This window comes from Panthera leo, chromosome B1 (assembly GCF_018350215.1).
Source record: "Panthera leo isolate Ple1 chromosome B1, P.leo_Ple1_pat1.1, whole genome shotgun sequence".
NCBI lineage: Eukaryota > Metazoa > Chordata > Mammalia > Carnivora > Felidae > Panthera > Panthera leo.
In genome coordinates this window covers 2,838,441-2,863,311 of record NC_056682.1, presented here as the reverse complement: position 1 = coordinate 2,863,311, position 24,871 = coordinate 2,838,441, and the positions used below count along the sequence as shown (strand labels likewise).

General features: G+C 43.8%; 1 protein-coding gene across 1 annotated transcript in view; it reads left to right on the top strand.

The window, feature by feature from the left end:
* Positions 1–24,871, top strand: part of CSMD1 (CUB and Sushi multiple domains 1) — a 681,511-nt gene that overhangs the window by 583,423 nt on the left and 73,217 nt on the right. Inside the window, 2 exon segments of the mRNA XM_042934172.1 lie at positions 15,691–15,885; positions 20,470–20,643. Coding sequence (XP_042790106.1) covers positions 15,691–15,885; positions 20,470–20,643 — 369 coding nt within the window.

Below are 24,871 nucleotides of genomic sequence, written 5' to 3'. Positions count from 1 at the left end.
AGCTAGAAAAATAAGATACATCGGTAGGTTTTTACATTCAATCCTAAATAAAATTATTTCCTCAAATGAGCTTAACCCCGTAGATGGCAGTAACACTAGATGTTTAGGGTTACTGATGATAACAATTTCCTGGGCGTTTAACACCCTGCTCACTTTGCACATAGCTTAGAGGTTGTCATTAATAACGCTTGACAATGTAAAGTATCTACTATGTGCCAAATGTTTCAAACAGCTTATCTCTCAATCCCCTGACAGCTCTGAAAAGGGAGGGCACACACGGCCTTACCAACGAAATAAAAGCTACTGGTTTGCAGAGTTAGAGTTGAAGTCGCTCCTCTCCAGTTACGTCCTATGTGCTTTTCATTATGCCAATGGTTCTGTACTCTGGGTACACATGACAATCGTGTAGGGAGCTTTAAAAACTACTGATGTCTAGGTCTGACTCTCAGGGATTTTGAGTTAACTAGTCTTGGATGGAAAACAGGCATTGGTGTTTTGTTTTGTTTTGTAAGTTCTCTGGGTGCTGTGCTTAAAATGTCAAGTGTATGCTAGGTTTTAAAGGCAAAACCATTTAAAATTTGTTGAGTGTCTGAGAAAGACATGATGCATGATAAGGCAACTATGTAAATTATGTAAATGTAATTTTTATTCTCACATCCTTTTTTAATAGGCCATTTTTTAGAAGAACTTCAGGTTTATAACAAAATCGAGCAGAGTACAGAGATTCCCATAAATCCTTCCCCGATTATCTACATTCCTCACCAACAAATGGAGAGGCTCATTTGTTACAATTGGTGAACCCATTTCGATACATCATTGTCACCCAAAGTTCATAGCTTGGGTTAAGGTTCACTCTTGGCATCGTATGTTCTGTGAGTTTGGAAAAATGGATAAATACAAATACCAACCATTATGGTACCATACAGACCATTTTCACTGCTCTGAAAATCTTCTGTGCTCTACTTGTTATCCACCCCCATTCCCCCGCCCCTCAACTGTTGGCAACCACTGATCTTTTTCCCCGTCTCCACAGTTTGCCTTTTCCAGAAGGTCATAGAGATGAACTTTTTCATTATGTATCCTTTTCAGATATCAGGTTTTTTTTTCACTTACTGACATGTATTTAGGGTTCTTCTGTGTCTTTTCATGGCTTGATGGCCCCTTTATTTTTAGTGCTAAATAATACTGGCCCCTTCCTTTTCTGGATGGACCAGAGTTCATTTATCCTCCCACATGTACTGTAGGGCACCTTGGTTACCTCCAAGTGTTGGCTGTTATGAATAAAGCTGCTGTAAGCATTCAAGTGCAGGTGTTGTGTGGACGTAAGTTTCAACTCCTTTGAATAAATACTAAGAAGTATGATTGCTTGATCATAGGGGCAGAGTATGTTTAGTTTTCTAAGAGACTGTCAAGCCATTCTCCAAAGGGGCTGCACTACTTTGCATTCCCACCAGCAGTGAGTGAGAGTTCCTGTGGCTCTACGTTGTCACCAACATTTGCTGTTGTCAGTGTTCTGGATTTTAGCCTTTCTGACAACGTGTGTTTTGTTTTGTTTTGTTTTTTAATTTTTTAAATGTTTATTTTTTGAGAGGGGGGAGAGGGGCAGAGAGAGACACACACACACACAGAACCTGAAGCAGGCTCTAGGCTCTGAGCTGTTATGACAGCACAGAATCCAATGTAGGGTTCAAACCCACAGACCACAAGATCATGACCTGAGCCGAAATCGGGTGCTTAATTGCCGGAGCCATCCAGGCACCCCACCTCCTTGTTGTTTTAATTTGCATTTCCCTGGTGACATATGATGTGGGACATGTTTTCATGTATTTCTTTGCCATTAGTCTACCTTCTTTGGTGAGGTTTATGTTTCGAGCTTTTGCCCTTCTTTTTTTTTAAAAAAAAAAAAGATGTTTCTTGTTGAGTTTTATATTTTGGCTAACAGTCCTGTATCAGAGATGTCCTTCCTAAGTATTTCCTCCTAGGCTACATCTTCTCTTCTCAATCTCTTGATGGTGTCTTTTATGGAGCAGAAGTTTTCAGTTTTGATGGAGTACAACTTAGTGGTTCTTTCTTTCATGGAACATGCCTGTGGTGTTGGACTTAAATAGTTATCCCCCCAATCAAGGGCCCCCTATGTTTTCTCCTATGTTTCTTCTAGAGGTTTATACTTTACATTTGGGTCTTTGAGCCATTTCAAAGTCATTTTTGTGATGGGTGTGAAGTCCTGGCACGCGCATGTCTGCGTGGCCCGGTGCCGTTTGCTGAAAGACCGTCTTTGCTCCATTTGTATTGCCTTCTGCTCCTTTGCCAAAGATCGGTTCACTGTGTTCATGGGTGTCAACTTGTGCGTTTCCTACTCTCCTCCACCAACCTGTGTGTCCGTTCTTTTGCCAATGTCACACTGACTTCTCCCTTTTGTTTTATTGGGTTAAAACAATATAAAATGAGACATTTTTTCAAAATGTATTTAATATGAATGCAACAATTTAGAAGCTTAACTGAAAGAATATTTTGCAGTTTCCTCTAAGATTGATCTTGTTTTCAGTTGTAAGTATTTCTAGGGACATAATCGATTTTACTAAAAATGACCCGATGGACAGATACTTCTATGATCTGTAAAGCTGTGTGGAAAGCTTTGAAGCCATCATTTTCCCTCAAGATAATCCAGCCTATTGGGGATCACAGTCAGACAGTCTCCGTGGCATTTTCTTTGACATTTTCTTTTAACTGATGAGGCGTTTCCTTTGGATTGAACGTAGAGGCTGCCTCACATATGTGCCTGTTACTCCACAGGTCGATGCAATGAGCAAGAACCTTTAGTGTGTCACTATAACGTTGAGTTGCTTCGTCCTGAGCATGGGCTGGACGGAATGCCCTGTGCATAAATGAAAACTAGCTTTGATGGTGTATGGGCCGTATTTAAGTGTCAAGGCCACCCCTCATTGGCGTAAGCAACTATGCATACCCAGGTTTTTAGCACCTCTTTACAGCTTGGACTACAGAATGCCGATGCCAGTGCTTTGTATGTGCCAGTAAATGGGTTGGCATCATAAGGCTCCAACACAGAGAGCCAACTATGTCAGCATTCGGAGGGAAAGAGGCACGACCTAGCTTTTTAAGTCCTTAGTTGGGGAGTAGAGAAAGAAAGAAGCAGCACACTTCACAAAGACAGAAGCGGATAAAATGCCTCGGACCCCGTGGAGGAAGTATGTGAGACCCACAGTGGGCACGAGGGGCCAAGAAAGTCGTCACACCGGGAGGTGCTGCACACACCCTGGCTCGTCCGCCCAGCACTCTGTGATGTGTGGTCTGTGAGGACGTCTGGCTTACGACTGCTGGCGCAGGCAGGTCCGTGAGACAAGCCTCTGCCCTTGTTGGAGTCTGCACCAATGCACGGGACCCCAGACACACAGCCTGACACAATCATAGCAGGGAGCGATTAGATGTAGATGAGGTTAGGGGCGCCAAGGTGGCTCCGTTGGTTAAGAGTTGGACTGCGGCTCAGGTCATGGTCTGAAGGTTCGCGTGTTCTAGCCCCACGTCGGGCTCTGTTCCAACGGCTCGGAGCCCAGAGCCTGCTTTGGATTCTGTGTCTCCCTCTGTCTCTGCCCCTCCCCCACTCACGCTCTGTCTCTGTCTCTCAAAAATGAATAAGGTTAAAAAAAAGATGTAGATGAGATCGTATGGATGCTCAGCCTGGGATCGGTTTTTACAAAAGAGGTGGCACTCTGCTGGGAGGAGCGCATGGTCTGGGGACACAATGGTAATAATGGGGACCGCGCTTTTGAACGGCAGCTGTAGACATTGGACTGCGTCAGGCGTGTCCGTGCTGCGTCATTCGGTCATAACAACAATCCTGTGGAGAAGGCAGCGCTTTCCTTACCTTCCTGATTTAATAAGAGGCAAATAGCAGAGAGAGCCCAAATCTGCAGTTTGCAACCAAATGAACGTGACCGGGCATTACGAAAACATCTGGGGGAGTACTCCATGGCACTGAAACCGCCCTGCTGGAGGCCCCTGCTGCCCCAGGGCCAGCTATACGGTGACACTGGCTTGGCAGACGTGCTTTGGGCCTCATGACAGCACAACGGTGTGACGCTGCCAGGATCTGCCCGGGGAAGTCCCGTGCCGTGGTCCAGTATGGACTCAAGGCTCTGTGCCTGTTCTAGACAGGCTGAGTGTCAGACTGGTTTCCTGACGAGTGGCGACGAGCGTGAGGAGTGGCGATTTGAGCGCCCCCATCAGCTCAGAGAAATGCCCGGAGAGTGGGGTAACAGCAGAGAAAGCATAGGAGCCGGGCCGGGCCTGGGGGCTGAGAACACTCCCGTCTCCCCACAGCCAGTAGGTGGGGACTCAGACGGACCTCCCTGTGCCCTCCTCAGGTCCCTTCCGCCTGTGCCACGTTTGTCCCACCAAGTCCCCAAGCTCTGCGTACGGAGCACCAGGCCGAGGCAGGGCCGCCTGTACCTGAACCGCCCCCTGCGTGTCCCTGAGGCTCCTCTTACAGCCCGTAGACCGAACTCAGATATTACGGCGTGTCTGACTTGGAACCCGACCAGCTCACGTTCAGTGTGTGCATGTGTAGGTGTTCATGCCAGTCCTGGACCTTCGACTGCCCTCCAGGCTGGAGTCCGTGAGCTTTACACACATCGCCTCACTCACCTCTCCGGAGGTATGCAGTTGTTATCCCGCCAGACGGACAAGAACCTCAGAGGGATCGGTGGGGTCCGCTGGCTGGAGTCACAGATGTAGAGAGGAGCCAATGGGGGTTTGTTTCCGGAAGACCTAGGGAGAGAGTCCCTGCTCCCTGCTTCCGTCCCATTCTGCCCCTAGCAATCTCATGTCTCAGAAGCCTTGTGTGTTAGAGAACTGAGCACAGAGACGGGAAGCGGGTGCCGTCGTAACCCAGCACGTAATTCATCCTGGGAAGCGTTAAATCGCTGACAGTGCGTCAGGGAGCCACCTTTTGTCTGTAGTGGAAGCAAATGATTTCAAGGGCGTGGTCTGAATTTATGTCTAAAACTTTCTAGAAAAGTCGGGAATGAGGGGCCTTTGGCTGTTCAAAGGCAAATATTACATCACTTAAGAGAACTATTCTGTGCCGATGTGAAACATAATATAACACACATAAGGTGGTCTAATTTATACATGCATTTGAATTTTTCTGCTTCAAAAGTGCATATTCTAGGCGGACGATTGCTTTCAAGCTACAATAAAAAATTAAATCACAAAATTATTTCCTACATACAAATGAGGATTCCAGTAGAAAGAAGTTATAGTATGCTCGGTGAAATGGTTGTTAAATGGGAAAAAAGCCGATTTGCATTTTAAAGCTTTTGATACTGACTGCTTCAGTAACACGGACAATACATACAACTTTTATAATAAAATGGAAAATTAGCGCTGAATTTTTTAAGTGTTATTTCTAACTTTCAAGTATTTCTTGCCTCACTATTGTCCATTAGATTTTACAAAAGGGAGAAATGGACATTTCACTTAAGTTCCTTGGTATTCAGGGACTTGGAAAACCTATTTCATTTTTGGAGGGGGAGGGATGGTGTTTTCTCCACCTCATTGAAATTCAGAAACTGCAGACAGTAAGCACGAAGCTTTACCCGCGAGTCAGAAAGCTTGGTTACTGTTGAGCTCCCCGAGACTGACTCCTCTGTGTACGTTGTAGATGTGACACCATTCAGTTTCCTTACTGACTGCAGTAATGTGTAGACCGGAGCCCTGATTCCGAGGAGATGAGAAACACTTCGCCTTTGATAAAGAGTACGTGTAGATGGTAAATAAAATCAGTTCGTCTGGCCGTTAGCTTTACGGACGTGCAGGCTGCGATAAGTAACCGCTTCAGTTTGCCTGCTGCGTGCAGTCCCGCATGTCCCTGCAGCAGGTGCCTGAGGCTCCTTTCTCTCCATTTTAACTTATTTACTGACACTGGATTTGGGTCGTTGAAGATTTGATTCGTGCCAACGGCATAAGAGAACAAGGGAGGCTCTGGGTATTAACGTATGGGTTTCATAGTTTGACCAAATGATGGACAGATAAGCATGATGCACTTTGCATACGGGAGCAATCAAAGCCGTTAAGATGACCGCCTAATGAGAAACGAATCCCAGGTCCTAATCCCAATATAGAGGTTTGCTTTTTCGATTAAAGGCATTAGTCAGTGAAGTAAGTTTGTCGTGAACAATTTATCAGAGACCTACTATGCGTGCCAGGTGCCCTGAGCACTTTACGTGATTAAATGTAACACCTGTATATTCCAGAAGAGGGAGAACAGGATAAAGTCATATTGTACCAAATAGCTTTATGTGAGCTGCAAATAGCCCACTCATAGAAAAACTAAGATTATATATAAGTTATGTACATGTAAGTTATCTGTAGGCCATGTCTGTACAACATACGGGTACGTGTATGCATTCGTCTATATATAATACATATATGCACATATGTGTATAATAGTACATATATACATGTGTGCACACATATATAAATACATATGTGTTTATTTCCATATATATTATATACACATATAAATACATGTGTATAATATACATGATTGTGTATTTATATATTTATGTTAAATATACATATGCATTTATATATGTAATGCATATGTGTGTGTTTATAAATATAAGAATACCGTATATATAATGTTTTGGAGCATATACACTTATACACTTAGTCCCTTAGGACATGGTCTCGGAATTGCTTCTGTTGTCTTTACTGATCACCCCCATCTTCAGAGTAGAATACACACAATACGTTACCCTTGGCTCCTTGACAAACATTGTTTGATCGTATGTCATATCGCTGAGCCCTGTGTCATGACACCAGCTGTACATCAGGCCTCTGTGACTTTCCACTACGCCCCAGGCCCTGTCATGAGCATTTACATGCCTGCAGTCTGAGCCCTTTAATGGACCTTTGCAGCACTCTCATTATCCACATCATGCAGATGGGGACTGGAGCCCCCAAAAGTGGAAAACCCCCCAAGGTTGCATGGTCGGTCCACGGCAGAGTCGGGACTGAAGCCATCTGTCTGCCACCGGCCCCTCCCTGCTGGAGGCTGGACTCCGCCTTGCAGCTAGTGTGAATGCGCCCATCTTGCCCCACAGGATGCATTTACAAGGGATTTCAGTGAAGATGTTAGCAAAGCCGATGAAGAAGAATCCAGTTCCCGCTTGATCTAAATACATGATCATCATATGCATATGTCTTTTTTAATGCTTATTAAATTAAGTACATATTTAATGCATATTAAAGCTAAAGGGAAAAAAGGACTTTTGAAGGAGGCACAAATCTATTTCCAGCTTCCAAGGAAGTCTGTTTGTTACAAGACTTGGAAAATAGCCCAGGCCAAAAGGTCAGTTCAGAGCCTCAGCTGGCAGCATGTGCCGGAGACGTGCGCAGTGTCCCCCAGCGCTCCCCAGCCCGCCCTGATTCGTCCCGTGCCCGGCGCAGACCGGGGGAGCAGACCTGGCAGGTGATGTGCTGTGTGAGCCTACACGAAGTTGTCAAACAGCCAGTAGACGCCGGCTGGGTTCCTGCTCCTCGACGTCGGGGTGCGTCACTTTGCGGGATGGGTTTGTGCAGTCGTGTGCAAGGTGAGGGAGGAGTCCTCGCCAGCCCTGGAAACCTCTGTCGTGGCCGACCGTTAGCGCCAAACCTCAGCTACTGTAGATTCTGCTGGGGAGGGGTTTGAAGGCTGTACATTAAGGTTGTGCAAACTCGCTGTGGTTATTGAAACCGTCCTTTTGGGATCATGGTGCTCCGTTGGAGTTTAGATATTGTTTCAGATTAGATTCAGACCCCTGCTTTAGGGCCAGCTGTGCTCCACTCTATGATTTTCTTTTGCAAAGACTGAACATGGCTTAGTCTAGCTTTTTGTGTTTTAATTGGACTTGTGAACAGGTTCCCCTTGGCGCCTTGATAAACATAAGAAAGAAAATGTGCCCTGAAATGCCCCATGGTAAATCTGGGTCTTGTTTCTTATAGGTCATTTGCGGCCCCTGAGTAATGGAATATGTTAGTTATTATTGTTTTATCTTTGAGAAGCATAAACCCTGCAACAGCAGGTGCATTTGTCCATTGGGCTGACGGCCATCTCTTTGTAAGTGCCTGTGGAATGGACATCAGGGCCCCCGTCAGACGAGATGTGAGGAAACTGCTTTTTTACAGTTGCTTTTTTTTAATTTGCTGCCATGTAAGCAGAGTGACTCATGAACATGACAGGTTTTCTCCCTTTTAGTCTGGATGGCTGAGCCTTTGCCCAGCCCAGCAGGCTGAGACGTGTGCCAGGCGAGCCGTGCTGCTGTCAGCTGGCCAGGGGTCTGCCTCTGGTGTGTGTAGCTGTGCTCCAGAATGCTTCCACACCTGGGTCAAGCACGGAGCACACACTTCCTGAAATGTAAAATAGTCCTGCAAACTTGAAATTGTGCATGGTTTTATAGATATAGAGATATAGATATAGATATAGATATAGATATAGATATAGATATATAGATATAGATATATAGATATAGACATAGATAGTTTCAAGTAACTAATGCATTAAATAGACAACACTTTATTTTAGTTTTTATTTTTTCAAAGTTTATTTATTTTTGAGAAAGACACACAGAGCATGGTTGGGGGAGGGGCAGAGGGAGAGGGAGACACAGAATCCGAAGCAGGCTCCAGGCTCCGAGCTGTCGGCACAGAGTCTGATGCGGGGTTCGAACCCACCTACTGTGAGATCATGACCTGAGCCAAAGTCGGACGCTTAACCGACTGAGCTGCCCAGGCGCCCCAAACACACAACACTTTAGGGTTAGTGATCATTCTGCATATTCTGTATATACATTGATGTCGAAACTAATGATTATTCTTTTCTGTTACATTGAATGATTAAGTCTATTCATCTTACTAAATATACATATATATAATATTAAAGTATATATATATATATATATATACACACACAGTAAATATAAGTATGCATTTACTAAGTATAAATATAAGTATAATATAAGTATATTTTCACTTAACTATTCTAAACCCAAAGTTATGGAGAGACGGGAAAATTGACACACATTTCTATGAGTTCTTGACATCAGTGTCCCCACAGAATGACGTGATGCTGGTTACTTGAAATGTTACAATCATGTACCATCCAAAAAGAATGTTTCCAGACATCTGTCACTCCTACTGAAGTGTTTTGAAGAAAAAAATGACTTGACTCCATGTATGACCTCATGCACTAAATTATAAGAATTTAGGAACATTGTACTCATCACTGGAAGGGAAGTTCACGAGTTCCGAGTTTCCTAGCTTAGCCCCATCTTAGACACGGTCATGATGCTCCACCTGGTCCTGTGTGTGTGGAGTCTTAGCAGAGAGAGTGTGTATAAGCAGAACGTATTGGTTGTATATTAATGTCCTCGTGTCACTGTAGTGCCACACCATCAGAGGAAACAGCTCCCTCTTCACTCAGCACTGGATCGAAATCGTGTCTTCTCATGCGCCAGCTTTCATGGTGCCTCCCGCACCCCCTCTACAGCACCAAACCACCAACTTTCTGGAAACATCCACGGCTCCCCACCCTTCTTTTATCTTGTCCCTTTGGATGTCTGCAGACCTGTGTCCCAAGTATTAGAGATTGAGGATCTGACCAAAGCAGGTGTCATCCACTTGTATAGCATTTCACATCAGGCGTACCTCAGCCGGATGGCCACCGGCTTCAATGCCAGTCCCTAGTTTGTGTGGTTTGTCTCCATGAAAGTGTCCTCAAGTCCTTGGGCAGGGCCCTGGCCCTGCTCTCACGGCACTGACTATGTTGTATTTACAACAATGTCAGAATTTAGGGTCACATTCATCATAACCTACAAATTACCCCGGAGACATTGTTAGACTCTTACTTAAAACAACGGAAGGAGGAAAGTCTCACTAGGGGAAATGGGAAAGAACATTTAAACGCATCGACTATTTTTAAGCAAACAATTTTCTTTCCGCAAAAACTCTAAAGATGTTCCTAATTATAAGAGCTGGTTCAGTGTTGGTTATCGGTGCATACTGAAACCGTGACGTTACGTGTGCAACTTACGGGACAGAAAAAACACACAGATAAAAAGAAGACACATGCCCACGACAGGAAACTTCTAGGGATGTTTAGAGGGAACTGAAAAGCCAAGTTTTTAAAAGACAGGCATTGGTGATGTAAATACTGTGGATTCCTTTGTTGTGAGCCCAGTGGATAAGGAGTGAAATACTAAGATTATTTTACTATAAATCTACTCCCTGATTATCAGTACTGTTTTCATCCCGTTCAGGGGTTGGTTTAGTATAATTAAAAAATAAACCATTTTATGTAATTGAAAAAAAATGGCTTTAGTAGGGAACTTCGATTATAGAATTATAAAAAAAAATCTGAACAGTATTTACCAGTATCACTAAGCAGATGAAGTTAATTCAGTATTAGTCTTTTTTGTTATTGAAATCAGATTTCCTGGAAGGTGTTTACCTTTAAGCTAGGGAAAGAGCTGGAATATTCTTTTTTTTTTTTTTTTTTTTTACTTAGTTACAGTTAGTTAGGTAAATGCTCTAGGGTCTGACTCCACTAAGATCTACTTATTAAAACTAACATAGGAGCAAAATAACAAGAAGCCTGGGGCAGAAAAATGTCTGATCTCAAGAAGGGGCTTTTGTAAACTTCATAATTGAATGCGAAGAAATCTGGCAATTCCAGGACTAGAAAGAACATGAGAATGTTCAGAGGGTTTAGATTCAGTCAGGAATCTTGGGGAGGGGGGTGGCGGTTAGGGGCTTTGAAGTGTTAGGACATTTTTTTGGTCTGGTAGCAAAAGTCTGATCACTCTCAGTGAGCCTGTAAGTTACCTGCTAAAAGGTTGCTTTTAAAACTCTGTGATTTGAGCTCTACTAATTCGCTACTCTTATTCTAAACAACTCACACACTCAGGATTTGGTTAACATCTGAGTTTAAAACAAAAATCCAGAAACAATGTATTTCCTTAAGAATCTCATGCTTTCAATCCAGTCTTGGTGGTGGGGCTTCCTCCCAGAGCAGTGTTGAAATATGGGAGGGTGTGGACTGCATTGAAATCTCTGTCTTTCAATGTCTTTGCTCAAAGACCTTACATTCCTTATTTACCTAAGCCCAAGCAGGCTTGTTCCTCAGCTTCTAATGCACCAGAACTGAGCCGGCTTCTGGGCCCCCCGACCAGTGAGGACAGCCGATTAATGGCATGCTGAAAGCTCGCCCAAGTTGTGAGTGCGAAGAACATTTACGAGGCTGATTAAATCATTCTCCTGTGATGGCATCCAATGGTGATTTTACAAATCTAATTAAATGTGCTTGAACTTGGTGATAAGAAGCACTCCCCTTGTTGGGAAAAATGGGGGGATCTGTTGTTAAAAGAGAAAAGAGAGTTGCATCCCTGCATGGAGGGGCTGATGGGAACACCCCGGAAAATGTATGATATGTGTCTGTAATTTATTGTGGGGACGGGGAAGTCTAAAGGGCTTTCTTTATGGTGGAAATACTGTCATTGTCTGAATACCTTATACAAAACAACGGTTAGTCTTTCTGCTTTGCCGCTGGCCAAAGGAGTCGGTAACAAATCAGAATCACTCACGGTAGAGTCAGATTCTCAATATAAATTCTCAAGTAAAATACAAAATATTTTATGTTGTCACTGAAATGTTTGCAAGACAGAAATTGTGTGTGGGGGGGGGGGTGTGAGCAGAGGGTGAGGGTGAGCTGGAGAAGGGGGTGGGATGAGGGTCTTCTGGAGAAGGGGGTGGCATGGGGAGGACCAGCGGATCTCTCCCTGCCCGTGGGGGATGGGGGAGAGGGAAGGAAGAACAAGCCAGGAAAACCCTTGTCAGGTCTCTGACCTGTGTGACCGGGGCTGCTCACCTTACAGAAACGCCAAGGGGAGAATGAGGTGGTATTTGGGGCCCACAAAGGGTCCTTTGTCTATTCAAGTCCCTTTTCCTCCCACAAGGCCCAGAATTCGGGCACAAGATTGGGGTTTCCCCTGCCGCCAGGCCAAGGCAAGCAGGGGCACTGCCTTCTGTGACACTTTCATCGGCACTAATTCCTTAGGGCTCATCGGTTTCTCGGTTTCTCATGTTGTTTGAATAAGAATGCGGACATCCACTTGGATAAAACTGACCAAGTGGCCCCCTTTTCTCCACCATCTGGAGGAAACCATTTTCTGGCACCATCTTGGTTGACATTCCTTGGGATGTTATCACCCAGACCACGGCCTCACTTGTTCATGCTTAGACATTTGCTATAGGTTATCCCTCTGGGCATCTTTGAAGGTATTAAATAGAACCCCAATTGCCACAGCTTCTGAGGACCTCTGCTCTTGCCCCTCTCCCTTTGCAGAACTTTCACATTAGATATTTATTCCAGTCTTACTTTTCCCTTTACTCAGGTTCCACCCGTATGGTTTTATCCCTTCCATTCCTTTGCAGGTTTGTTTTTTGTTTTTTGGGTTTTTTTTTTGTTTTTTTTTTTTTTTGTTTGGTTTTTTTTTTTTTTTTTTTTTTTTTTGCTGCCACAACACTTTCTTGGCACATTAGTTTTCAAAGTGTGAACACACGCTCACACACACACATGTTCACTCACTCAGATTTATAAATATATGTCATCAGCACCTGTTTTAGGGCAAACATACTCAATAAAAAATGTGAAAAGACATAGTGCTTACAGTAAAAGAGCTGTTAGCCTACTAGGGAGAAAGAGATTCAAGTGATCAGTTTTTTTTTTCTGGTTTAACAGAATCAGATAATTCTAAGGCAAACCAAAGAGCATTTTCACAAAGAAAGAGGTAATCATACAGAATTTGGAAATCACCACCGTAGATGATATGAGCTCAAAGTAAACGACCGTTTCCACTGTAAATGCCAACAGTGAATCCTTCCTGGCACAAGTAGAGTTTGTAAAAGTTAGTTCAGGTCATTGAAAACAATTCAGCTCATTGTAGAAGTACAGTTTTTGGTGAAATGAAATGAACTTTAGTTGACATAGGCAGTGGGATTGAAATGGAGCTATGGATTTACAAGGTTAAAGGCATTAAAAACTTTTCAGAAATAGCCATCCTGCCTGGAATTCTAAAGGTATTCCAGTTAGAGAAGAATTTGCTTGTATTATTCAGGCAAAACACTTAAATATCCATATAAGTTTTACTTTTTGTTCGATTATAATTAACATACACTGAGTATTCTATTAGTTTCAGGCGTACAATACAGTAATTCAACAATTCTATATATTACTCAATGCTCATTAGGATAAGTGTACTCTTAATCCCTTTCTCCTGTTTCCCCATCCCCCTCCCACCTCCCTCTGGTGACCACCAGTTTGTTCTCCATATTTAAGAGTCTGTTTGTCTCTTTTTCCTTTGTTCATTTGTTTTGTTTCTTAAATTCCACATAGGAGTGAAGTCATATGATATTTGTTCTTCTCTGATGAACCTATTTCACTTAGCATTATTCTAAGTCCACCCATGTTGTTGCAAAAGGCAAGATTTCATTCTTTTTTATGGTTGAGTAACATTCCTGTGTGTGTGTGTGTGTGTGTGTGTGTGTGTGCGCGCGCATGCACATGTATGCACACCACATCTTGATCCATTCATCTGTCATCGGACACTTGGGCTACTTCCATATTATTGGCTGTTGTAAGTAGGGCTGCAATAAACATAGGGGTGCATGTATCTTTTCAAATTATTCTTTCTATTTTCTTTGGGTAAATTCCCATTAGTGTAATTCTTGGATAATATGGTAATTCTATTTTTAATTTTTTGAGGAATCTCCCTAATGTTTTCCAGAGTAGTTGTACCAGTTTGCATTCCCACCAACAGTGATGAGTATTTATTTTTCTCCACACCCTCGCCAACACTTGTTTCTTGTGTGTGTGTGTGTGTGTGTGTGTGTGTGTGTGTGTGTGTTTTAATTTAACCATTCTCACAGGGTTCTGCTTTGCATTCCCCCAATGGTTAATGATGTTAAACATCTTTTCATGTGTCTATTGGCCATCTGTAATTTTCTTTGGAAAAGTGACTATTCAGGTCATCTGCCCATTTTTTAATTGGGTTATTTGTTTTCTTGGGGTTGAGTTGTATAAGTTCTTTATATATTTTGGATGTTAACACCTTAATGTATATATCATTTGCAAATATCTTCTCCCATTCAGTATATTACCTTTTTGCTTTGTTGTTGGTTTCTTTTGCTGAATGGAAGCTTTTTGATTTTGGTGTAGTCCCAATAGTTTACTGTTGCTTTTACTTCTCTTGCCAAAGGAGACACATCTAGAAAAATCATTCCGTGGCCGATATCAAAGAAATTATTGCCTTTGCTTTCTTCTAGGATTTTTATGGTTTTAGGACTCACACTTAGGATTTTAATCCACTTTGAATATCCATTTTGAATCCATAAAAATTTTGGACAATCATTTCCTTTAAAAATACTTAAGAGAAACAGACCTAAGGACTACTTTCAAATTAGCAAATCCTTTTCACATTTTATTCATCATTGATATTATTGTAATAATACTGAAAAGTCCATTTTTTTCACTTTATTCGCATTTAGTACTGGTAATTACAGATAGAAGATTCAGTGAGATTTTTGTAACATTTGAATATGTCCGATTCAACTATGATAAACTATATAGAATTTGCTTTCTAATTTACTACTAAATAAGTAATTTATTAATATCATTCTGAAAAAGCTCTGATTTCTCCAGCTAAATCTTCCAGGCTCAATAAATTAATCAGTCAGCTCAGTTCTGAAGGTGGTCGACTGCCTTGAATGTTCATATATGGAGAAATGGAGTGCCAACTTTGTAAAATTCATTTCATATATTATTTTACTTTAGTATATATACACACATATATATATATATGTGTATATATACACACACACATATATATATATACTCACATATATTAAATTTTGCATACATTTTCAGCATATTCGCAGATCGCTTGAAGTCCTCCCCAAGAAAATGGCGCGGGTGACACCATTACCACTATTATCACTGTTATTACATTTGTAGCTCCTGCTCTGTATTCAGTAGTTACTGTAATTCTAGGCCTTCTCCTAAGAGCATGAAAAGATGGTCTCTTTTAAGGTCTATTAAACATTTGTCCTGACAGTATTAATGCAGTCTGCAGATAAATGCTGTGTGCCTGTAAGGCCAGTAACATACAGAATATCTTATGTAGGTGTGTTTCATAGAGAGGAAGGGAATGGGGGGCATACGATTTTCTGATCGTTTGTGCCCAAGCTCGTTGTCAATGTCTATTCTATTCCAAGATTCTCAGAGGAAATTGAGACAAATGATATGTAAGATTCTTCTACGCATGTGCTCATTTACCTGATGAAGATTTTCCATCCAAATGAACCGTGCAACTTCTTGTGGGTGATTTATCCGTTTCTATCACAGCGTCACTGCACAATCGCCCCTGCACCTGCAATGAGGCCGCCGAATGCATTTTCCATGCATGATCATCCTCCTGTGACTATGTGGGTAGTAGAGAAGAGCACCTGAAATAATAGGCCAGCAGCTTCTGTTTTGCAAGATCAAGTTCAGAGACAAGGGTCTTACCATTAAAAGCAAACGTGATCTGATCTGTCGAGAAAACAATGGTGATGTTAATAAGTATGTTTCATTTCCAGCGGTGATTTGTCCTGGCATCGAAGCTCAGCTCCCGGAGCACGTCACCTGGAGACTGGTTTCGGGGTCACTGAACGAGTATGGAGCTCAGGTCGTGCTGAGCTGCAGTCCTGGCTATTACCTGGAGGGCCAGAGGCTGGCACAGTGCCAAGCCAATGGAACGTGGAGCCTAGGTGACGAGAGACCCAGATGTCGAGGTGAGTGACCAGTGCACTTCCCAGGTCAGGTAGCCATTCTGAATTAGTGACATCACTGACCGCCACCTTTTAACCCCCCACTGTGAGTGATTGCCCCTATGGATTAATAATGTAACCAAATGGCATTTCTCATCATTATAATGATGAATATGGATTTTTATGTGACATACTTAAAATGTATGATGGCTGGGTTAAATATTAATGTTCTATTTATTAATGATTGCGTTGTATACATTTTAAAATATTCGAATACTCCAATATTTCAGATCAACTCAAAAACAAATCCAGGCCTATGTTTCAAAAGATAACTCCTTCCATGCACTGACTATTCAAACCCTCTAATTAGGATCTTGGGAAATATTATTTATGCTGAAGATATTGTATTCTCAAATAATGACTGTCTTGAAAAGGGAGATTATTATTCTCATAGGTACAAGATAAGCAATTAAGCCTTTGAGTGGGTTTTATAACAAATATGAATAAATAGAAAAATAAAACAATATTAGTATTGTTCAGAGCACTATTTGACTCAGATATATTTAACACATACTCTTTAGTGGGTTGTTCAGAGGAAATTATCATGCACAGAAACAAGTAGTCAGACCAGTGTCAAATTTATCAAGCACACAGCTTAATAAGAAGAAACCAGAATAAAATAAGAAAAATGACAAAAGAATGCTTTGTTGTCTTTGACACAGCCATCCTAATTCAACTTTGAATAGAGCCAACGGTAAGTAAACATGTATCAAGCGCTCAGTCAGGAGCACGAAGGTAAGTTAGGGAGGGTCAGTGAACTTGAGGACCTCCTCCATAGTCCAAGTGCATGACACCACCAGGTCCCCAGACAGCCCTGCCTGAAGCCTGTTTTCCAGAGTAATCATTAACAGTTCCCTTGCCTTTGTCACAAGTGTCCTGGTTTGACTTCATTCATACTGAATTTCCTCCTTGTTCCTCTCGGTCCGAATTAGGGAATCCCCTCCTTCCCACATCCACGCGGGTCTCCCTTACAGGCACCCACTGCAAAGCTCCATGGTGTGATTCAGAGACTCAGTCACTAAGCTCAGCGAGGAGAGTGGAGGCGAAAGACTGGGGAGCCTCTACCTTTTGCCTCTCTCAGACTTTCTAGGCAACATTCGGTCAGTTTCGATCCAGAATCAGAGTCTTAAAAGTAGGCGCACGTAAACTTCTTGGAAGTAGGGAGTTCACGCGGGGCTTCTGCGGATGCAACCGTCCAGTCTAGTTTTTGCTGGGCTTTCTTGTTGCCTGGTGTGCCTGGGGAGGATGGTGTTAGTGTTAGGTGGGTATTTGCTATGCCACAACACATTACACCAAAGTCCCAAATCTCCATTCCAGAAGAACTGACACAGGGAGACTCGTGTTTAGAAGAATGTTTACAAAAACCGGGGGCAGGGCCAGCCTGATTATTGAACCAAACTCCTTAGCAGGAGGTTTCTACTTCTTTGGGGGGAAGAAAGCAAAGTTGGGTTTCTACCATCCATAAATTGTGTATTTGCCTCCATTCTTCTGAAATTCTAGAAAGTCTGTCTTTCTGGCTTTAACATACCTCAGTCTGGTGATCCCAATACTAAGTCTGGTCCAGGAACAACAGCCAGAAATCCATATATCTGGAGATCTCTCCAGCCAACTTGGCATACAAATGTACTTTGGAAATTGTCAGCCATTCATTGGTATGGGTTGTTGTATCACATCACACTTTGATATTTATCTATCTCAAATATCATGGACCTGTGGCCTTTTCCAGAGTCAGTGGGTTCCAGTGAAATCACTGATTGCTGGTTTTTTTTTTTAATCATTATTTGTAGTTTTCATCATTCCAGTGTGGCCAGAGCGAGTCCCTTCTCCCTGGTTTCTTCATCTTCTCCTTATGATGTCTTTCAAGTTGTCCCTGTTTTCTCAGGAAGACAGGATATTTTATGCTCATCCTGAGTTTTTCTTAACTAAACAAGGAATCAGCCATTCTCCAAGGAGCTCTGGAAACTTTTGGTGGAAAAGGGTGTTAGAGACCAGCATCTGTGCCCAAGGGTATGCATTATGTTGTTCATATTATCAGTGGTAGGAAAAGCTGACCAAGCTAACTATTTCTTTTGTGACCAAACTGAAAATGTTGTTTTTCTTCCCCCAAAAAGACTTGATATGAATATTTTTTTGATTAATTTTTATCTCTACTGATACATTTTTTTTTAAGTTAAAATAACTTAAATAACTCAGGGCGGTCATGACCCCAGGGGCAGCTGAGTCATGTTTGAATATTTTCACTTTGAGCAAGGCCTTCCTTTGACTTATAACCAGGCATCTTGGCGTCATTCCTCGGGGCCTACTAAAGCAATTCCAGACTGTGGTCTACACAGCATGCCTTCACATACTTAACAGTCACCTGTCCTGTGACGCTATCTTCACAATAAACTGCCCCGAACCATCCACAGTCATGTCACGTCATCTGTTTGTGTTCATGTTCATCTGCACATTCAGGAGGACTTTTCCAGGTAGAACGTACCGGAAAGTCCCTACTCTTGACCTTATATTTATTTGCCACACTCACTAACACTATCCGTATTTCTGACAGGAAAGATGGCCTTACAGGTCTAGAAACACCATGTCACAACATGACTTTCTTTCTAAGTTGAGGATTTCAATATGCACATAATTGTAGAACTGAAGGCAAGAGGAAGGACGCTGCCCTGGGGGGAGAGACACCCATGGCTTGTGATCCCTGGTCACAGTGAGGGGAGGCGGTGTGGACCGCACAAATACTTGGGGGGAGAAAACAACATGGAAACGAGGCTCTACTTGGATGTTTGACAAAGCGTATGTGTATACGTGGTGTATATGTGTGTTGTGAGTGTGATATGTGTGTGTGGGGGGGGGTGTGGTGTGGCGTGTGTGCGTGTGCGTGTTGGGGCAGCTTCCCCAAGTGAGTGTCACTGTCGCCATCGCCGTGTGGGTCCCTGCCAGCCGAGCCCCCATTGCCCCTCTGTGGACAAGCCGCGGCCGTGCTCCCTTAGTCCTCCCTACAGGCTGGTGAGCCTGAAGGAGGACAAGCCCCAGACCCCGTGGGCGCAGGGACGTTTCCCCGGAGGTGAAGGAGCGGCAGCCATAGAGCGGGCTCATCTTCCACCGAGGGTGCGTTCTGGCCCCAGGGGACCTCACGGCCGCTAGCGCGTTTCTGACCGTGTGGACGTTTCAGGACACGGTCTAATTATGCTGAGTGGCTGCATGCAGATCTTTAAATATCCTAACTCAAGGCGAAGCTCGCAGTGTGTTTGGGAAGGGCTTAGTGGAAAGTTCATGATAAATTGTAAAAAAAAAAAAAAAAAATTAACCTCTGCGGGAATCCGTTGACATTCGGCCCCGGGCACGTGTTAGCACTGTTGCTGCACATGAGACACAGCCCTACGAGTTGAGCGATCCCAGAAGCTGGAACTTCAACAACAATAATGTTCCAATCACGACCTCCCCTGTCCGAATTCCTGATAAGACATCCTCCCCAGGACACACACCAGCTGCCTGTGTCCGTCTGTCTGTTTGAAATGGAACCACAGCGGGGACCCCTCAGAGTAAGATCGGCTCCATTCAAAACCCTGGTCTACGTGGCACAGCGGTAAACGTTGTCGTCCCTTGAATCGTCAGTCGAGGCGTTCACACGGATTCAGCCCACGAAATAGGTCCCCAGGTCAGCTCCGCGTCAGTTGGCCCCGACCGAGCCCTGATCGGGTACCAAGCGTCGCTTTGGCACTTGCACGCGCCCTCTCGTTAGAGCCAGCGCGCGGCTCTGCGGGCAGGTGTTGGTAGGAACGCGTAAGAGAGGAACTAAGGAGGACCCCGGAGTCTTGGAGGAAACCGGCCTCCCCGTAACCGGCAAAGCGAGGACCGAACCTGAGGAGCCTGGAGCCAGGGTCTGTGTTCTTCTTCGCTACACTTGCTGCCTCCGACCAGCTCACTATCGATAAGAACTCCGTAACGATCAGCTACCCGCGGCCTGGGCCCTAACCCCTTTACGCAGAGTAACTCAGCAAGTCCTTGGTGCCCTCAGAAGGGTCTTCAGACCCTTGGTCGTGACCCGTGCAAAACCACACGTAAGCCTCTGGGAACAGTCAGCCTTGATGACTCCACGGTCCCAACAAGTCACACAAGTACACGGAGGGAACGGGGAGCTAGGCCTCCTGTTGACGCGGGCGTCCTGTTTTCATCACGCGTGACTAAGTGCGGCTGACGGCCCCGGGCACGACCGCTCCTGTTCTGCAACAGGTGTCCGGTGACTGCCACGTGGCTCTCGTGGCCGATGCACACGGAAGGGCGGGCGGGCAGACGGCCCGCGCGCTTGACTGGTCTGCCCCCGTGGCTGTGTCTGTCCACCACACGGTTTTGGAATCTGCTCTAAGCGCGCACGTTTCCATTCCAAGGGCATAAGAGGAGGAAAATTAAGCCTCCTAGATGGTTGACCTGTCTGACCCTAACCAGACATCCCCGTCCCTGATAAAAATTAAGGCTGAGGATTTTGTCATGCTTAAGCAAGAGAATAACCCGCAGACTTGAAGTAACATTCGCTTTTTGTTTGCCTTCCAGTGATCTCGTGTGGAAGCCTCTCCTTTCCGCCAAACGGTAACAAGATTGGCACGCTCACAGTTTATGGGGCCACAGCTATATTTACGTGCAACACGGGCTACACCCTGGTGGGGTCTCACGTCAGAGAATGCTTAGCAAATGGACTTTGGAGTGGCTCCGAAACTCGATGTCTGGGTAAATCAATCTATCATCTGGTATTTCTTTAATTTAGCTAAGCCTGAAAAATAGACTGTGGTTGGGCAAGGCGTAACACTTCTTGCTATAAATGTTGCAACAGAGAAACTAAATCCTACCTGGTCTTAGCGCTACACTTCACACAGCAACTTCTTTAAGTATTGAAGGGGATTATTTTTTAATCTGGCCAATAAATGAAAGTCACATATTGCCTTGAGTGACTTAGAAACTATTTTCTACAGTGCTGAGGGTATCATCGCAACTTTATGCCATCAGTTTAGGACACACAAAAATGATACTCAAAAATACTACATGCTTTATCTTTAAAAGAAATTTTACATTGTGTCAGTAAGTGGAAGTGACTAAAATCAATCAGCATAAGTACAATGAATTATTTCGAGAAGAGTGTGTGCACAGTCACGTGTTCTTCCTTCGCTTAAAGATTAAAATTTTCTGCATGATAATTTAAAAAAATTGAGTTGAAAATCTTTTTCGTTGAAAAAAAATCTAGTGAATAAACATAAGAAATTGTTGAATTGGCAGCTTAAAGCACGGACTTACAATGCTCCTGTAGGTCTCCAAGTAATCTTTAAAATATGTTAACTGCCTTTTGTCCTTTTGACCTCTTTGTGGGACCTCAATAATTTTGTAATCACTCAAAAGCTATAGAAGCTGGAAAGTTTAAGCCTCTGACTCTCCATGGGCTGGAAATCACTTCAGGAATGAAGCCAGGACCAGTAAATTTTGAATAGTAGAAATCTGGTCTTTTTACTTGAGATAATTTGAAGAAATGCTCAGGAGAATTTGGGGGAAAAGAGAGAGAGAGAAAATGAATCTAAATAATAATTCCAGAGGAAATCAACCAGTGAAAGGAGTTTCTTTGTCACTCTTATCCATGAAAGGACACCTGCTTTCTTTCTTTTTTTTTTTCATGAGAGAGAGAGAGAGAGAGAGAGAGAGAGAGCAGCGGGGAGGGGCAGAGGGAAAGAGAGAGAATCTGAATCAGGCTGCATGCTCAGCACAGAGCCCTATGCAGGGCTCGATCTCATGACCGTGAGATCATGACCTGAGCTGAAATGAAGAGTCAGGTGCTCAACCAACTGAGCCACCCAGGTGCCCCTGACACCTGCTTTCTTTAAGTTGCTGTCATACCTATATGGAAGCTGCCAGCATCCCCTGTGTGTGTAAATACATATATTGTTGCTGAGTGTGGTCAGTATTGTTGTCAGTACACTGTGAAACTTCCTTGGAATGTGTGTGGGATTTTGTGTTGATAGTCACTAGTGCCTCTGAGATTTTCTGAGCCTTCCTACGTGTCATTATAAAATGTCTGGTCATTGAGTACCACTCTCCGTAAGGCGTCCCTCCTTCGGGGTAGCTCTTCTCTGTTACCTTGAGTGACAGACACTTGGTGCTAGGAAGGCAACCAGGTGGTCTAAGAAACGTACTTGTCTGCTCTAATTGTGATAATGGAAAGCAGTGACAATTTACATTTGACTAGTGACCTACTGGTTACAAAAGCCTCATGAGGTGAGATGGTTACTGTGGCCTCAGGGAGTTTGAGTGGCACAATTTCTATAACTGACATCCTGGGGTCTGCTGGGGTCTTGTTGATTCCAAAGAAACCTTCACTTTTTCTCTGGTGTTCTTCTTGCCTGCAGATAAGGACTTCAAAGTCGAAAGGTTGCACGGTGTGTTGTATAGTTGTCTGGGCCAGTGTGCCGCAAAGTATGGCTTAGGTACGATACAATATGTCTTAGAAGCTTTTGGGAGAGGGAGTGTTCTGAAGGAATTGAAACTGAAAATAAAGAGGAATAAAACTGTCTGGAAAAGAATATGTAACACATTAGCGTAGTAGGACCTAGATGTAAAATATAAGGAATGATAAAATTGGAAGAGGCAGAGAATACGGAAGAAAAACAACTAGAAAAATATTAGATAGGACACATTGCCACATATATTTATAAAACAACAAGTAAAGGGTGGGTAATACACTTAGTATAAATATTTCAAAAGTCAGCGAATGCAGTTGCACAACTACCACTGCAACTTGAAAGTGTAATTCGTGATGCAGGCACACCTCCGAGATAACTGTGGATTTGGTTCTAGACCAACACAATAAAGCAAATATTACAATACACTGAGTCAAGTGTATTTTTTGTTTTCCCCATGCACATAAAAGCTATATTTACGCTATACTGTAGTCCGGTAAGTGTGTGATAGCGTTACATGGAAAAACAATGATGTACAGTTGACCCTTGAACTACACGGCAGTTAGGGGCTCTGACTCCTCCCTCCTGTCAAAAATCTACATACAACTTTTGAGCCCCTAAAAACTGAACCTCTGATAGCTTATCGCTGACCAAAAGCCTTACCGATAACATAAATGAACACGTATTTTGTATGTTATGTGTAATATATACTGTATGCTTACAATCAGGTAAGCTAGAGAAAATAAAATGTCCTTAAGGGACACCCGGATGGCTCAGTCAGTTAAGCTCCATCCAACTCTTTGTTTTTTTAATATTTTTATTTATATTTGAGAGAGAGAGAGAGAGAGACAGCACGAGTGAGGGAGGGGCGGAGAGAGAGGGAGACACAGAATGCGAAGCAGGCTCCAGGCTCTGAGCTGTCAGCACAGCGCCCGATGCGGGGCTCGAACTCCTGAATCATGAGATCATGACCTGAGCCGAAGTTGGACGCTCACCCCACTGAGCCACCCAGGTGCCCCTAGCTCCATCCAACTCTTAGTTTCAGCTCATGTCAAGGTCTCATGGTTGTGAGATCAGGCCCCACGTCGGGCTCCGCACTAAGCGTGGAGCCTGCTTGGGATTCTCTCTCTCCTTCTTTCTCTGTGCCTCCCCTGTGTCTCAAGCTAAATAAATAAGCAGAGAGAAAATTTATTAAGAAAACCTTAAAGGACAGGAAATACATTTACAGTACTGGATTTGCTGAAAAAAATCCACGTGTATGTGTACCCACACAGTTCAAACCTGCGTTGTTCGAGGGTCAAATGTACACGCCTCAATTTAAAAATACTTCATTGCTAAAAATTGCTACACGATCCGAGCTTTCAGCTGCTCACAACCTTTTTGCTGGTGGAGAGTCTTGCCTCGGTTGTGATGGTTACTGACTGATCAGGATGGGGTCAGCTGAAGGTCGGGGTGGCTGTGGCTGTTCCCTAAGATGAGGCAACGTGGAAGTTTCCCACATAGACCGGCTCTTCCTTTTATGAACAACTTCTCTGCAGCATGTGATGCAGTTTGACAGCATTTTGCCCACAGTGGGACTTCTTCCGGCTTTGGAGCCACCGTCTCAAACCCTGCCGCGGCTTTCTCAACTCGGTTTATGTCGTGTTCTCAGTCCTTTGTTGTCATCTCAGTGACCATCACAGCATCTGCACCAGGACTAGATTCCATCTCAGGAAACCCCTTTCTTTGCTTGTCCACATGAAGCGTCTCCTCACCTGTTCAAGTTTGATCGTGAGACGCGGCCCCTCGTCCACTTGTGACTCTCGTTCTCTGGCTCCTTCCACCACATCTTGCCTCTACTTCCCCATGAAGTCTTGACTCCCTCAGCGTCACCCATGAAGGTTGGAGTCCACTTGTTCCAGACTCCTATTTATGCTGATATTTTGACCTCTTCCCATGAGTCACGGATGTTCTTAATGGCATCTAGAGTGGTGAGTCCGATCTGGAAGGTCTTCAGGTTACTTTGCCCAGATCCATGAGAGGAATCACCATCTATGGCATCTATAGCCTTGTGAAATGCATTTCTTCGATAGTAAGATGTGAAAGATGAAATGATTCCTTGATCCACGGGCTGCGGAATGGATGCTGCGTTAACGGGCGTGAAAACCGCATTCGTCTCATTGTGTGCCTCCATCAGAGCTCTTGGGTGACCAGGCAGAGCACAGGCAGGTAGAGCACAGGCAGAGTAGATGTAGCCCAATTCCGAAGGGCCCGCGGGTTTTCAGAACGGTACGTGGGCATCGGCTTGCACTTAAGGCACGAGCTGAGTTAGCCCCTGACAGGAGCGTCAGTCTTCCTTTGAAGCCCTGAAGCCAGGCATTGACTTCTCTCTGGCGGGGAAAGCTCTGTAGCATCTTGTTCTAACAGAAGGCTGTTTCACCGACTCTGAAAATCTGTTGTTTGGCGTAGCCACCTTCACGAATTATCTCCGCTAGATCTTCTGGAGAACCTGCCGCAGCTTCTGCATCAGCACTTGC